At 44.8% G+C, this 16,062-nt stretch overlaps 1 protein-coding gene across 1 annotated transcript; it reads left to right on the plus strand.

Moving 5' to 3' along the window:
* Positions 1 to 751: 751 nt before the first annotated feature.
* On the plus strand, positions 752 to 11,254 carry PMVK (phosphomevalonate kinase). The gene is made up of 5 exons (XM_060757911.2): positions 752 to 936; positions 5,124 to 5,187; positions 6,551 to 6,703; positions 8,082 to 8,211; positions 9,900 to 11,254. The coding sequence occupies exons 1-5, from the start codon at positions 851 to 853 to the stop codon at positions 10,034 to 10,036; spliced, it is 570 nt and encodes a 189-aa protein (XP_060613894.1). The 5' UTR covers positions 752 to 850; the 3' UTR covers positions 10,037 to 11,254.
* Positions 11,255 to 16,062: the final 4,808 nt, after the last annotated feature.

The following is a 16,062-nucleotide window of genomic DNA, read 5'->3' on the forward strand; positions in this document are numbered from 1 at the left end:
TGCAATTAGAATTGCACAATATAACACTATGATTTTTGTTCCTGGGTTGTCCATGTCATTCCCTAATTATTCCCATTATCAAAACATGGGGAAAGTTTACTAAACTGCAAAATAATAATAATAATAATAATAACAACAATTATTATTATTATTATTATTATTATTATTATTATTTTGCAATTAGAATTGCACAATATAACTCTATGATTTCTGTTCCTGGGTTGTCCATGTCATTCCCTAATTATTCTTATCATCAAAACATGGGGAAAGTTTATTAAACTGCAAAATAATAATTATTATTATAATAATACATTATAATAACACTCTAAACAAAGTTCCTGGAGTAAAACAGCTGCTTTCCAAGTCAGCACCGCACCATTAAACAGGAAATAACACTTTCCAATCACTTGGAGTCCCCCCTCCTTTTTGGAATGGTTTCTCCTGCCTTCTCAGCGAAGGCCGCATCCGGGGAGAAACCATTCCCTCAGAAAGGGGAAGGAGAGTGGACTTTCCAACCACTTGGAGTCACTGTGTACTCCCCTCCTTTTCGGAATGGTTTCGCCCGCCTTCCCAGCGAAGGCCGCATCGTGGGCGAAACCATTCCCGCGGAAGGGGGGAGGGGAGTGGAATCCTCACTTCCTTTATCATTAGAGAGGGGCGTGGCTTGCGTTGGTCCCGCCCCCTTCTGGCCTTCCCTCGCTTCCGCTAGGTGTCGCTGCCCGCGTCCTCCCCTCTTTTCCCGAATGGTTTCTCCCGCCTACCCGGAAGTGCCCGAGGCGGAAGCTGCATCGCGGGCGAAACCATTCGGGCGGAAGGGGGGGAAAGGGGAGAGCTTGTTTCCCGGCTCAAGATGGCCCGCACGCCCAGGCTGGTGCTTCTCTTCAGCGGGAAGAGGAAGTCCGGGAAGGACTTCGTGGCCGAGGAGATCCAGAGCCGGTGAGTCCCGGGCGGGGGGAGGCTTGGGCCTAGTTTGGACCTAGTTTAGGGCCTAGTTTGGGGCCTAGTTTGGGCCTTCCCTCAGGAGATTTGGACTCCAACTCCCACCATTCCACAGGGCAGCTTGGGCCTCCCCTCCAGGGGGTTTGGACTCCAACTCCCATCCTTCCTCACAACCTCAGGCCCGCTTAAGCGGCTGAGGGGGAAAAGGAAGGGGCCTGAGGCTGTGAGGAAGGATGGGAGTTGGAGTCCAAACGCCCTGAAAGGAGTGAGGCAAGGCCTAAGTGGGCCCAGGCCTGGGTTGAACCCATTAGTACACAACCTATCCATATAAACGTTCAAACTAACATATAATATGTTAAAAAGCTAAATGACAATACAGAAAAGAGGGGAGGAAAGAAAAAAAGAGGGAGGAAAAGAAAGAAGGAAAGGGAGAAGGAAGGAAGGAGAGAAAGTGGGAGGGGAAGAAAGAGGTAGAGAAGGAAGGAAGGAGAGAAGGAAAGAAAGAGAGGAAGGAAAAAGGGAGCGAAGGAAGGAGGGAAAGAAGGAGAGAAGGAAGGATGAAAGCAAAGAGCGAAGAAAGGAAGGAAAGGTAGAGAAGGAAGAAAGGAAAGAAAGTGGAGGGGAAAGGAAAGAAAGAGGTAGAGAAGGAAGGAAGGAGAGAAGAAAGGAAAGGAAGGAAAAGGAGAGCGAAAGAAGGAGAGAAGGAAAGAAAGAGAGAGGAAGGATGAAAACAAAGAGCAAAGAAAGGAAGGAAAGAGATAGAGAAGGAAGGAAGTAGAGAAAGAAAGAAAAGGAAAGAGGGAGTAAAGGAAGGAGCGAAAGAAGGAAAGAGAAAAGGAAGGAAGGAAAGAGGTCGAGAAGGAAGAAAGGAGAGAAAGAGGGAGGGAAAGGAAAGGGGGAAAGAAGGAAAGTTAGAGAAGGAAGGAGGGAGGGAAGAAAGGAAGGAAGGAGTGAAAGAGGGAAAGAAGGAGAGAAGGAAAGAAAAGGTAGAGAAGGAAGGAAGGCCTGAGGCTGTGAGGAAGGATGGGAGTTGGAGTCCAAAAGCCCAGAAGGGAGTGAGGGAAGGCCCAAGTAGGCCCAGGCCTGGGTTGAATCCATTAGTACACAACCTATCCATATTAATACACAACCTATCCATATAAACATTCAAACTAACTAACATATAATATTATATAACTAATCTATATAAATAAAAATGTCATGTTTGTTTGGGGGATTAGCATAACTCAAAAACCACTGGGGGAATGGACCCCAAATTTGGACACAAGGCACCTCTCAGGCCAACAAGTGACCATCACTCATAAAAACACTGGAAAATACAGCAGAAGGGACTTTAAAACCCCAAAAAAGTTAAATGACAATACAGAAAAAAGGAAGAAAGAGGGAGGAAAAGAAAGAAGGTAAGGGAGAAGGATGCATGGAAGCAAAGAGAAGGAAGGAAGGAAAGAGGTAAGGAAGGAAAAATTGAGCGAAGGAAGGAGGGAAAGAGGGAAGGAAAGTAAGAAGGAAGGGTGAAAGCAAAGAGTGAAGTAAGGAAGGAAAGAGGTAGAGAAGGAAGAAAGGAAAGAAAGTGGAGGGGAAAGGAAAGAAAGAGGTAGAGAAGGAAGGAGACAAAGAAAGAAAAAAAGAAAGGATGGAAAATGGAGTGAAGGAAGGAGGGAAAGAGGGAGGGAAGGAAAGAAAGAAGGAAGGATGAAAACAAAGAGTGAAGTAAGGAAAGAAAGAGGTAGAGAAGAAAGAAAGGAAAGAAAGTGGAGGGGAAAGGAAAGAAAGAGGTAGAGAAGGAAGGAAGGAGACAAAGAAAGAAAAAAAGAAAGGATGGAAAATGGAGTGAAGGAAGGAGGGAAAGAGGGAGGGAAGGAAAGAAAGAAGGAAGGATGAAAACAAAGAGTGAAGTAAGGAAGGAAAGAGGTAGAGAAGGAAGAAAGGAAAGAAAGTGGAGGGGAAAGGAAAGAAAGAGGTAGAGAAGGAAGGAGACAAAGAAAGAAAAAAAGAAAGGATGGAAAATGGAGTGAAGGAAGGAGGGAAAGAGGGAGGGAAGGAAAGAAAGAAGGAAGGATGAAAACAAAGAGTGAAGTAAGGAAAGAAAGAGGTAGAGAAGGAAGAAAGGAAAGAAAGTGGAGGGGAAAGGAAAGAAAGAGGTAGAGAAGGAAGGAAGGAGACAAAGAAAGAAAAAAAGAAAGGATGGAAAATGGAGTGAAGGAAGGAGGGAAAGAGGGAGGGAAGGAAAGAAAGAAGGAAGGATGAAAACAAAGAGTGAAGTAAGGAAGGAAAGAGGTAGAGAAGGAAGAAAGGAAAGAAAGTGGAGGGGAAAGGAAAGAAAGAGGTAGAGAAGGAAGGAGACAAAGAAAGAAAAAAAGAAAGGATGGAAAATGGAGTGAAGGAAGGAGGGAAAGAGGGAGGGAAGGAAAGAAAGAAGGAAGGATGAAAACAAAGAGTGAAGTAAGGAAAGAAAGAGGTAGAGAAGGAAGAAAGGAAAGAAAGTGGAGGGGAAAGGAAAGAAAGAGGTAGAGAAGGAAGGAAGGAGACAAAGAAAGAAAAAAAGAAAGGATGGAAAATGGAGTGAAGGAAGGAGGGAAAGAGGGAGGGAAGGAAAGAAAGAAGGAAGGATGAAAACAAAGAGTGAAGTAAGGAAGGAAAGAGGTAGAGAAGGAAGAAAGGAAAGAAAGTGGAGGGGAAAGGAAAGAAAGAGGTAGAGAAGGAAGGAGACAAAGAAAGAAAAAAAGAAAGGATGGAAAATGGAGGGAAGGAAGGAGGGAAAGAGGGTGGGAATGAAAGAAAGAAGGAAGGATGAAAACAAAGAGTGAAGTAAGGAAGGAAAGAGGTAGAGAAGGAAGAAAGGAAAGAAAGTGGAGGGGAAAGGAAAGAAAGAGGTAGAGAAGGAAGGAGACAAAGAAAGAAAAAAAAGAAAGGATGGAAAATGGAGGGAAGGAAGGAGGGAAAGAGGGAGGGAAGGAAAGAAAGAAGGAAGGATGAAAGCAAAGAGCGAAGGAAGGAAGGAAAGAAAGAGGGAGGGAAAGAAAAGGAGGAAAGGAAAGAAAGAGGTAGGGAAGGAAGGAGACAAAGAAAGAAAAAAGGAAAGGAGGGAGAGAAGGAAAGAGAGAAGGAAGGATGAAAGCAAAGAACGAAGAAAGGAAGGAAAGAGGTAGAGAAGGAAGAAAGAAAAGGGGGAAAGGAAAGAAAGAGGAAGAGAAGGAAGAAAGGAAAGAAAGGGAAAGGAAAGAAAGAGGTAGAGAAGGAAGGAAGGAGAGAAGAAAGAAAAAAGGAAAGGAAGGGGAAATTGAGTGAAGGAAGGAGGGAGAGAGGGAGGGAAGGAAAGAAGGAAGAAAGGAAAGAAAGTGGAAGGGAAAGAAAAGGGGGAAAGGAAAGAAAGAGTTAGAGAAGGAAGGAAGGAGACAAAGAAAGAAAAAAGGAAAGGAAGGAAGGAGGTAGAGAAGGAAGGATGAAAGCAAAGAGTGAAAAAAGGAAGGATTTGTCCTTCACTCAAAAAAAATTGATTTTGTCATTTAAGAGTTGTAGTTGCTGGGATTTATAGTTCGCCTACAATCAAAGAGCCTTCTGATCCCCACCAACGATGGAATTGAACCAAACTTGGCACACAGGACTCCCTTGAACAACAGAAAATACTGGAAGGGTTTGGTGGGCATTGACCTTGAGTTTGGGAGTTGTAGTTCACCAACATCCAGAGAGCACTGTGGACTTAATGATGGATCTGGACCAAACTTGGCATGAAGACTCAATATGTTCTAATGAGAACACTGTTGGAGTTTGGGGAAAATAGGCCTTGACATTTGGGAGTTGTAGTCACAGGGATTCACAGTTCACCTACAATCAAAGAGTGTTCTGAACCCCACGAACGACAGAATCAGGGCAACTCTTCCCACACAGAACCCCCTTGACAATCAGAAAATACTCAAGGCCATTCAATCCATCTCCCTTCATTGGGGCAAGAAAACATAAACAAAGCCCTCCTGACAAAGAGCCATCCAGCCAGAGGACAGCAGGGGACAGCTAGTATATAATATATAATATTAATAACTAATATATAATATAATTATAAAGAGGCAAAGGCCGCCTTCCCAGGCCTGGAGGAGGAGGCATCCCTGAGCATGTGCAGAGGGCACTGCTGTGGTGTTGGTGGTTGTTGTTGTGGTTGCTTCCTGACTGTGTTCTCTTCCCTCCAGGTTGGGGCCTGATGTCTGCGCCATCCTCCGCCTCTCCGGGCCCCTCAAGGAGCAGTACGCCAAGGTAAGGGAGAGCCATCAGCCAGAGGAAGAATACTGCTACACAGGAGAAAGTATTATGTCCCAAGCCACACTAGAATAATCACAATGATGACAATAATACACAGTAATAATAGTAATAGTAATAATAATAACCAGGAGAAGGCAGGTAATGGAACATAGGAATGGAACAATGGACGACGAACCTGGACTACGCTTGGGTGATGAGAAGATGGGGTACGGTTGTTTTTTTGTAATAATTGTGCATTGTAATGGCTTATTGGTAATTTATGGATAATGCATTAAGTCGATTGTTCTATGTTGTATGGAACCACTGCTGTTTCTACTGTTTTACTGTTTGTGAACCGCTGTGAGTCGCCTTTGGGCTTGAGATACAGCGGTATAGAAGCAAAGCAAATAAATAAATAATAAATAATATTATGTCCCAAGCCACACTCGAATAATCACAATGATGATAATAATACAAAATAATAATAATAATAATAATAATAATAATAATAATAATAATAATAATAATACACAGGAGAGGGCAGGAGTATTATGTCCCAAGCCACACTCGAATAATAACAATGATGATAATAATACACAGGAGAGGGCAACTAAGTAAGTAAGTCGGGCAAGGCATTTCATCTATCTATCTATCTATCTATCTATCTATCTATATATATATATATAGTCCCTATATCACGGTTTTTCACTTATCACAGGTGGTCCTGGAACGTAACCCTGCAATAAGTGAGGAAATATTGTAATAATAATAATAATAATATATTCTTATTTATTATTATAAATCATGTTTATTATTTTGCAGTTGAGTGAACTTTCCTCATGTTATTATGACAGAACCCATTATGGAATGGCATTGATAACTCAGGAACACAAATCATAGTGTTACACAGTGCTATTACAATTTCATATTTTTATTATTATTATTGTATGTATTATTATTACAACCTGAGCCCTTCTGCCACATGATGCTCAAGGGAGGACCTTCTTGCGGCAACGCCAGAGGCACTCCTCCAAGTGGCCAGAGACTGGTCAAAGGGCTACCAAGGACAACTACCAAGCTTGCAAATTCTGTGTTTTCTCTCTTTGTTTTTGTTGAAAATGTAATACAAATGTCTGGTTGCTGATGACACGATAAATATAAAATACCTTGCACGAAGAAGAGAGCGGAACTGGTTTTAAATTAATTTTAATGTGTATGTTGTGTTAACAGTTTATGCCTATGTTTTCGCTTTAGGTTTTTGTATTATTTTGCATATATGGAGACCGCTCTGAGTCCCCCAGGGGAGAAAGGAAGGTAGATAAATACAGTTTTATTTGTATGTTATATTAGTATTATTATTCTATTCTGTTGTTTTCAGGAGCACGGCCTGGACTTCCAGCGCCTCCTGGACGCCACGGACTACAAGGAGACCTACCGGCAGGACATGATCCGGTGGGGAGAGGAGCGCCGGCGGACAGACCCCGGCTTCTTCTGCCGCATCGTGGTCGGGGAGGCCACACAGCCCATCTGGGTGAGGCATCACACACACACATATATGCGTGTGTGTGTATACATATGTATATATCCTATAGATAAATATGTGTGTGTATGAGTGTGTGTGTGTGTGTATATATATATATATATATACACACACACATATATATTTTTCTATAGGATATATGAGCGCGCGCACACACACACACACACATATATATATGCGTGTGTGTGTACGTATGTATGTATCCTATAGATAAATGTGTGTGTGTATGAGTGTGTGTGTATGTGTGTGTGTATATATATATACACACACACACACACACACATATATCTTTCTATAGGATATATGCACACACACACACACACACACACACACACACACACACACACACATATATATATATATATATATATATATATATATATATATATATATATATATAGCCCCCTGTGGCATTTCTTTTGTTGTCTGTGCACTTGTTCAAAATATTTCACTTCAGTGTGTTGTCAAAGGCCTTCATGGCTGGACTCACTAGGTTGCTGTGAGTTTTCCGGGCTGTCTGGCCCTGTTCCAGCAGCATTCTCTCCTGACGTTTCACCTGCATCTGTGGCTAATGGCATCCTCATAAAAACCGATGTGTGTCAAGTGAGTGGAGTGTGTGTGTGTATAAATATATATCCCGCCTTCATGGCTGGATTCACTAGGTTGCTGTGAGTTTTCCGGGCTGTCTGGCCCTGTTCCAGCAGCATTCTCTCCTGACGTTTCACCTGCATCTGTGGCTAATGGCATCTTCATAAAAAATGATGTGTGTCAAGTGAGTGGAGTGTGTGTGTGTGTAAATATATATCCCTCCTTCATGGCTGGACTCACTAGGTTGCTGTGAGTTTTCCGGGCTGTCTGGCCTTGTTCCAGCAGCATTCTCTCCTGACGTTTCACCTGCATCTGTGGCTAATGGCGTCTTCATAAAAAGTGATGTGTGTCAAGTGAGTGGAGTGTGTGTGTGTATAAATATATATCCCGCCTTCATGGCTGGACTCACTAGGTTGCTGTGAGTTTTCCGGGCTGTCTGGCCCTGTTCCAGCAGCATTCTCTCCTGACGTTTCACCTGCATCTGTCGCTAATGGCATCTTCATAAAAACCGATGTGTGTCAAGTGAGTGGAGTGTGTGTGTGTGTATAAATATATATATCCCTGTGGATGGAATAATGTCCAGGGTGGGAGGAAGGACCCTTGTCCGTTGGAAGCCAAGATTGTGTTCATTGTCGTGGTTTCCTCCTTTCTGTTGAAATTCCCCACGTGCTTCTCTAGAATAATAATAATAATAATAATAATAATAATAATAATAATAATAATAATAAATGTATGATTACTGTTAACTGCCCATCCTCTCTCTCTCTCTCTGTCCACGCAGGTGGTCAGCGACACGAGGCGCCTCTCGGACGTGGAGTGGTTCCGGGACGTCTATGGGGACCTGGTGCAAGTGGTGCGGGTCGTGGCCACGGAGGAGACGCGGAGGAGGCGGGACTGGGTCTTCGTCCCGGGTGAGGCACCCCACAAAACAAAACAACCCAGAGGGATTACTGTTATCATCACACATGTTGTTGTTATTATTATTATTATTATTATCACCTCCGTCATCATAGATGCACCCCTTGTAGACACACATTATTATTATTATTATTATTATTATTATTATTATTATTATCACCACCACAGTCATCATTGTAGATGTAAGAGCCACAGTGGTGCAATGGGTGAAACCCTTGTGCCAGCTGAACTGCTGATCTGAAGGTCGGCGGTTTGAGTCTGCGAGACAGGGTGAGCTCCTGTCTGTCGGCTCCAGCTTCTCATGCAGGAACATGAGAGAAGCCTAGAGGGCTTGATAGGTAATGAAGGTGTCCCTTGGTCAGCGTCTATGCAGACAGCCAATTCTCTCACACCAGAAGCAACTTGGAGTTTCTCTGGTTGCTTCTGACACAATAAAAAAAATCATAGATATACGCCTTGGAGACACACATTATTATTGTTTTGTTTTTATCATCATAGATGCACCCCTTGTAGACCCACATGACTGCTTTGTTATCAAGGATGCACCCTACATAGACACACGTTGTTGTTGTTGTTATCATAGGTGCACCCTACATTATTATTATTATTGTTGTTATTATTGTTGATGTTATCATAGATGCACCCCATGTAGACACACATTGTTGTTGTTGTCATAGATGCACTCTATGAAAACACATGATGATGATGATGATGATTATCATCATCATTATTATTGTTATCGTAGATGCACTCCATGTAGACAACGTAGCGTGCATCTACGATAACAACAACGTATCGTAGCGTGCATCTACGATAACAACGTTCTTGTTGTTATCATAGATGCATGCTATGTAAACACACATTATTATTATTATTATTATCATTATTATCAAGATGCACTCCATGTAGACACACATTATTGTTGTTGTTGTTATCATAGATGCACTCTATATAAACGCACATTATTATTGTTATCATAGATACACCCCATGTAGACACACGTTGTTGTTATCATAGATGCACTCTATGTAAACACACATTATTATTATTATTATCATTATTATTGTTATCATAGATGCACCTCATGTAGACACACGTTGTTGTTGTTATCATAGATGCACTCTATATAAACACACATTATTATTGTTACTATTATCATTATTCTTGTTATCATAGATGCACCCCATGTAGACACACATTGTTGTTGTTGTTATCATAGATGCACTCTATGTACACACACATTATTATTATTATTATTATTGTTACTATTATCATTATTATTGTTATCGTAGATGCACCCCATGTAGACACACGTTATTGTTGTTGTTGTTATCATAGATGCACTCTATGTAAACACACATTATTATTATTGTTATCATAGATGCACCCCATGTAGACACATGCTGTTATCATAGATGCACGCTATGTAAACACACGTTGTTGTTATAATAATAATAATAATAATAATAATAATTATTATTATTATTATTATTATTATGTGTGTTTACATGGTGGTCTCTGGTCACAACGGTCCCTGGACAATAAAAGGTTCGGAAACCCTGCTTTAGGGCTTGATAGGTAATGAAGGGCGCTTTGTATGTTACCGGGACGCAGCCTGTGGCATCTGCAGTGGACGCTCCGTGTGCTGACCGCCCCTCTCCTCCCCTCCTCTCCTCCCCAGGGATCGACGACGCGGAGTCGGAGTGCGGCCTGGACCAGGGCCTGACCTTCGACTGGGTCCTGTCCAACGAGGGAGACCCCCTCGCCCTGGAGGCCCAGATGGAGGCCCTGCTCCAATTTGCCCAGAGCAAGCTGTAGCCGCCGCTGCTCCCGCTACCGAGGACGATGGGATTGGCGCTCCGTCCCGGGACCCCAGGCCAGTCTCCCCTTCCCTGGAATCAGGTCTACGCGCGGACCCTCTTTAAGGGGGCCTCATTCCATTTTGCACCCTGGAAGGAGCCATTCCGGACGGGAAGCAGGGTCTCTCTCTCTCTCTCCTCCGCCCCGACATCGGATTTCCTTGCTGCTTCCAACGTCGCCGCCGTATCCCCCCCAATGCAAAGCAGCTTGCATTTTGTGCTGTAGGAAGCACCTCACCTAGTCAAGCACGTGGCGTTTGAGGTCTCTTTTGGGGGAACCTTGCTTTGTCGCCAGCCCCACTGTCGTGAGTGGGGGGAGATTGCAGTGCCTTATTGCTAAGGATCAGGGATGAAAAGGAGAGCGCCAACTTCCCCCCCATTTCAGGCTCCTGCACCTTAAATACAGAGAGTGGGAGATTTTTTTTTCCCCCTCCTGATATGAAAGGTATACTGCACAGGAGCCTCAAAACGCAGAGGAAGTTGGCCACCTCAAGCACAAAGCATTCCAAGCATGCCTCTCTCCAGATGTTTTGGACTCCGAGTCCCACAATTCCTAACAGCGGATACCGAAAACACAAGACCGCGGATACGGAGGACCCAAGACCGCGATACGGAGGACCCAAGACCGCGGATACGGAGGACCGTGGGCCCAAGACCGTGGATATGGAGGACCCAAATGGGCCCTCCATATCCGCGGTCTTGGTTCCACGGTCCCTGCTTTTAGAAATTGTGGGACTTGGAGTCCAAAACACCTGAAGGGAGGCCCAAAGTTGGCCCATTCCTGCTCTATATACTGTGGAGTTAATGCCACATAAATACCACATTAATTTCACAGTGTAAACAGAAGCAGGAATGGGAAGAAGTCGGGATGACGACATTCAGAAACTCTAGTTTTATGGGAGCTGTAGTCCAAATGTTTTTTTAAAGTCGTACTTATGTATAAATAGTGAAATGCAAATTGAAATATATATCGAAGGGGTGGGGCGTGATGACTATGCACTGGGTCCAACGTTTCTTACACCCCCCCCCCCCAAAAGAGGGGTCCATTTCCAGTTCTGTCCCCCATCCTTTTGCCCCAAGCAAGCAACCCACCTAACCTATCTCTGGCTGCAAAATGATGCCCCGTTCGCACTCAAGAGGTTGTTTCACTCACAATAAAGCTTTGGATTGTTTGCCACTCTGGTCTTGTTTGTGTCAATGGGGAAAAAAGTCTGCTTCCTGGCTCACTACAAGCTCAACAACACGCCCTGTCTGGAACCCCCACAATACTCCAAAATGGCTCCCCTGGGTGGTTGAGAGAGTGTGACCCCTTTTGGTTTGGACTTGGGTCCAATCTGTGGTATTTGGACCCGAGCGAGCCAAACCGAACACAGTATGTTGCCATTCTGAGGGCATATGCCGCAGCAATAAAGGCTGCAAAGAAATCTTTCTTTGCGGCCAATATTGCGTCCGCAAAGAACCGTCCGGCTGAACTGTTTCAAGTTGTCAGAGGTTTATTAAATCCCACCGTTCCGGATGGGAACCCTGAACTCTACAGCTCGCTGTGAAGCATTTGCTCGGTTTTTCGCAGACAAAGTCGCTTTGATCTGTTCAGGACTGGACACCATGTTAACGGCAGTCTGTGAGGATGTAACAAGAGCACCTGCTTGTCCTATTTTGATGGATTCATTTGTGAAACCCAAGGATGTGGACAAGATACTCAGAGGAATGAGGCCTACCACATGCATCCTAGACCCCTGTCCATCCTGGCTTTTGAAGGAGGCCAGAGGGGGATTGGCTGAGTGGGTGAAGGTGGTGGTGAATGCCTCCCTTCGAGAAGGCAAGATTCCAGCGAGCTTAAAACAAGCTATAATAAAACTGTTGTTGAAAAACCATCACTGGACCCCACTCAATTCGTCAACTATCGGCTAGTTTCCAATCTCCCCTTTTTGGGCAAAGTCCTGGAACGTGTGGTGGCCTCACAACTCCAGGTATTCTTGGACGACACGGACTATCTGGATCCGGCACAGTCTGGCTTTAGGCCGGGGCATGGTACCGAGACAGCCTTGGTCGCCTTAGTGGATGATCTCCGTCGGGAGCTGGACAAGGGGAGTGTGTCCCTGTTGGTGCTGCTGGACCTCTCAGCGGCCTTCGATACCGTCGACCACGGTATCCTTCTGGGACGCCTCGCGGGGATGGGTCTCGGAGGTACTGTTTTACAGTGGCTCCGGTCATTCCTCGAGGGTCGGTCCCAGAAGGTGTTGTTGGGGGACACCTGTTCAACCCCACAACCTTTGTCTTGTGGGGTTCCTCAGGGTTCAATATTGTCTCCCATGTTGTTCAACATCTACATGAAGCCGCTGGGTGAGATCATCCGGAGTTTCGGAGTGCGATGTCATCTGTACGCAGATGATGTCCAACTCTGTCACTCCTTCCCACCTGCTACTAAGGAGGCTGTCGAGGTCCTGAACCGGTGCTTGGCCGCTGTGACGGTCTGGATGAGAGACAACAGATTGAAACTGAATCCAGACAAGACAGAGGTCCTCCTGGTCAGTTGCAAGGCCGAACAGGGCATAGGGTTACAGCCTGTGCTGGATGGGGTCGCACTCCCCTTGAAGGCGCAGGTTCCCAGCTTGGGTGTGACCCTGGACTCATCGCTGAGCCTGGATCCCCAGGTTTCGGCGGTGACCAGGGGAGCATTTGCACAGTTAAAACTTGTGCGCCAGCTGCGCCCGTACCTTGGGAAGTCTGACTTGGCCACGGTAGTCCACGCTCTGGTTACATCCCGTTTAGACTACTGCAACGCTCTCTACGTGGGGTTGCCCCTGAAGACTGCCCGGAAGCTTCAATCAGTCCAACGCTCGGCAGCCAGACGACTAACGGGTGCTGGGTACAGGGAGCACACCACTCCGCTGTTACGCCAGCTCCACTGGCTGCCAATTAGCTTCCGAGCACAATTCAAAGTGCTGGTTTTGACCTACAACGCCCTAAAAGACTCCGGCCCAGTTTACCTGTCCGAATGTATCCTCCCCTACGAACCATCTAGGTTGTGAAGATCGTCTGGAGGGGCCCTGCTCTCGGTCCCACCGGCCTCTCAGGCGCGTCTGGTGGGGATGAGGGACAGGGCCTTCTCGGTGGTGGCCCCTCGACTCTGGAACTCTCTCCCACCGGAGATCAGAACGGCCCCCTCCATTCTGTCGTTCAGAAAACGGGTGAAAACCTGGCTATGGGGTTTGGCTTTCGACAAGTGAATCAATATTTCTGTGATCGGATAGATGACGATGAATGATGGACAACGAATTCACTAGGACGACTGACCATTGTTATTATGTGATGGCATTTTGGTATTATAACATTTTAATTGAATATGTCATATGATGTTTTTAAGGATTGTTTTGTGATTTGATTGTTGGAAACCGGCCCGAGTCCCCCGATAGAGGGGAGAAGAAGACCCGTATACAAAACTGCTAAATAAATAAATAAATTTCCCCCTGACATTAACTCCAATCATGTCCGACTCAGGGGGTTCGTGCTCAATTATTATTACTCTATTATTATCACACTAGGGCCACCCAGTGGCGCAGCGGGTTAAACCGCTGAGTTGTTGAATTTACTGACCGAATGGTTGGCAATTCGAATCTGGAGAGTGGGGTGAGCTCCCACTGTTAGCCCCAGCTTCTCCCAAAATAGCAGTTCAAAAACATGCAAATGTGAGTAACTCAATAGGTGCTGCTTCTGCGCGAAGGTAACAGCGCTCCATGCAGTCATGCTGGCCATGTGACCTTGGAGGTGACTAAGGATAGCGCCGGCTCTTTGGCTTAGAAATGGAGATGAGTCCCAGTGTCGGACACGACTGGACGTAAATGTCAGGGGAAAACCTTTACCTAATTATAATAATAGACACAATTGCAATATAGCAATATAATATATTCAATTTTAATATAATAATGCAATATAATGTGCTATGTCCCTCCTAGTATTATTATTATTATTATTAATTATTATTATCCCCTGCTGCTTCTTATTACCCCCTTATTGTTATTAATCCTTATTATTCCCTGCTTTCCGATGTTTCAGAAGCTTTATTTCATGCACATTTACCTATGCAAATTGGTTTTTGGTTGCTATTTGTTTTTGTTTGCATTATAATATTGGTTTTAAGGGTTTTCGCGGTTTCTTTTTAAATACTGTTTATGTTTAGTTCCAATTTAATGCTTGCATATATTTTTAGGTTTGCAAATCTATCGCATTGGCTTTGGTGCTTTAAGAAATACAAATTATTATTATTATTATTATTATTATAATTTCTCCAATGTGTTCCCATTTGAAGCTGCAGTACCCCTTCTGTCCAGCGTAAAGGGCGGGGGGCGCTGTTTCTCCATTGGGAACACTCCCTGGTTGTGTTTTCCCAGCTCTCCAACTCTGCAAATTCCCCACCCAGCAGCCATCTTTCCTGCAGCATTCTGGGACTTGTAGTCCAAAAGAGTAACATTTCTGCAGCCTCCGAGATCCACTTACTGATTTGGGGTTCCTCTTTTTGGGGATAACCCAGGCATGGGCCAACTTGGGCCCTCCCTCCAGGTGTTTTGGACTACAACTCCCACAATTCCTAACAGCCTACTGGCTGTTAGGAATTGTGGGAGTTGTAGTCCAAAACACCTGGAGGGAGGGCCCAAGTTGGCCCATGCCTGGGATAACCTGTGCATTGGTTAAAAACCCAAACTAATATTATAATATTATATTAATAATAATATTAACCTGTGCATTGGTTAATAACCCGAGATTAATGTTATATTATTATTATATTAATAATAATATTAACCTGTGCAGAATGGGGGACGATGAGGCTCGAGAGCAGTACGTGTGAAAAAGATCTTGGAGTCCTCGTGGACAGGAAGGGGAACATGAGCCAACAATGTGATGTGGCGGCAAAAAAAGCCAATGGGATGTTGGCCTCCATCAATAGTGTCTAGGTTCAGTCCTGCTCCCCATGCTCTATTCCGCCTTGGTTAGACCACTTTACCTGGAATATTGTGTCCAATTCTGGGCACCACAAATCAAGAGAGATGTTGACTCTAAGCTGGAATGTGTCCAGAGGAGGGCGACTAAAATGATCAAGGGTCTGGAGAACAAGCCCTATGAGGAGCGGCTTAAGGAGCTGGGCATGTTTAGCCTGAAGAAGAGAAGGCTGAGAATAGACATGATAGCCATGTATAAATATGTGAGAGGAAGCCACAGGGAGGAGGAGGGAGCAAGCTTGTTGTCTGCTTCCCTGGAGACTAGGATGCAATGGAGGAATGGCTTCAAACTCCAAGAGAGGAGATTCTACCTGAACACGAGGAAGAACTTCCTGACTGTGAGAGCCGTTCAGCAGTGGAACTCTCTGCCCCGGAGGGAGTGTGGTGGAGGCTCCTTCTTTGGAAGCTTTGAAGCAGAGGCTGGATGGCCATCTGTCAGGGGAGCTTTGAATGCAATATTCCTGCTTCTTGGCAGAATGGGGATGGACTGGATGATGGCCCAGGAGGTCTCTTCCAACTCTAGGATTCTAGGATTCTATATAAAAGAGAGAGAGAGATACTGTATCATAGATTTGGAAGGGACCCCCTAAGGCAATCCAGTCTTGCCCTGTTCTTAACTAGAAGCTGGTTGTAAATTGGGTGTTGGTAACTCAGGGATGGCTTATGTATGTGTGTGTATATATGTGTATGTATATATATGTGTGTGTGTTTATATATGCCAGTGGCACAGTGGGTTAAACCACTGAGCTGCTGAACTTGTTGACTGAAAGGTTGCAGGTTCGAATCTGGGGAGCGGGGCGAGCTTCTGCTGTTAGCCCCAGCTCCTGCCAACCTAGCAGTTCAAAAACATGCATGTGGGAGTAGATCAATAGGTCTGGCAGGAAGGTAATGGTGCTCCATGCAGTCATGCTGGCCACATGACCTCTTCGGCTTAGAAATGGAGGCAAACACTACCCCCCAGAGTCAGAGAGCACTGGATTTCATGTCA

Source organism: Anolis sagrei, chromosome 12, assembly GCF_037176765.1.
Source record: "Anolis sagrei isolate rAnoSag1 chromosome 12, rAnoSag1.mat, whole genome shotgun sequence".
NCBI lineage: Eukaryota > Metazoa > Chordata > Lepidosauria > Squamata > Dactyloidae > Anolis > Anolis sagrei.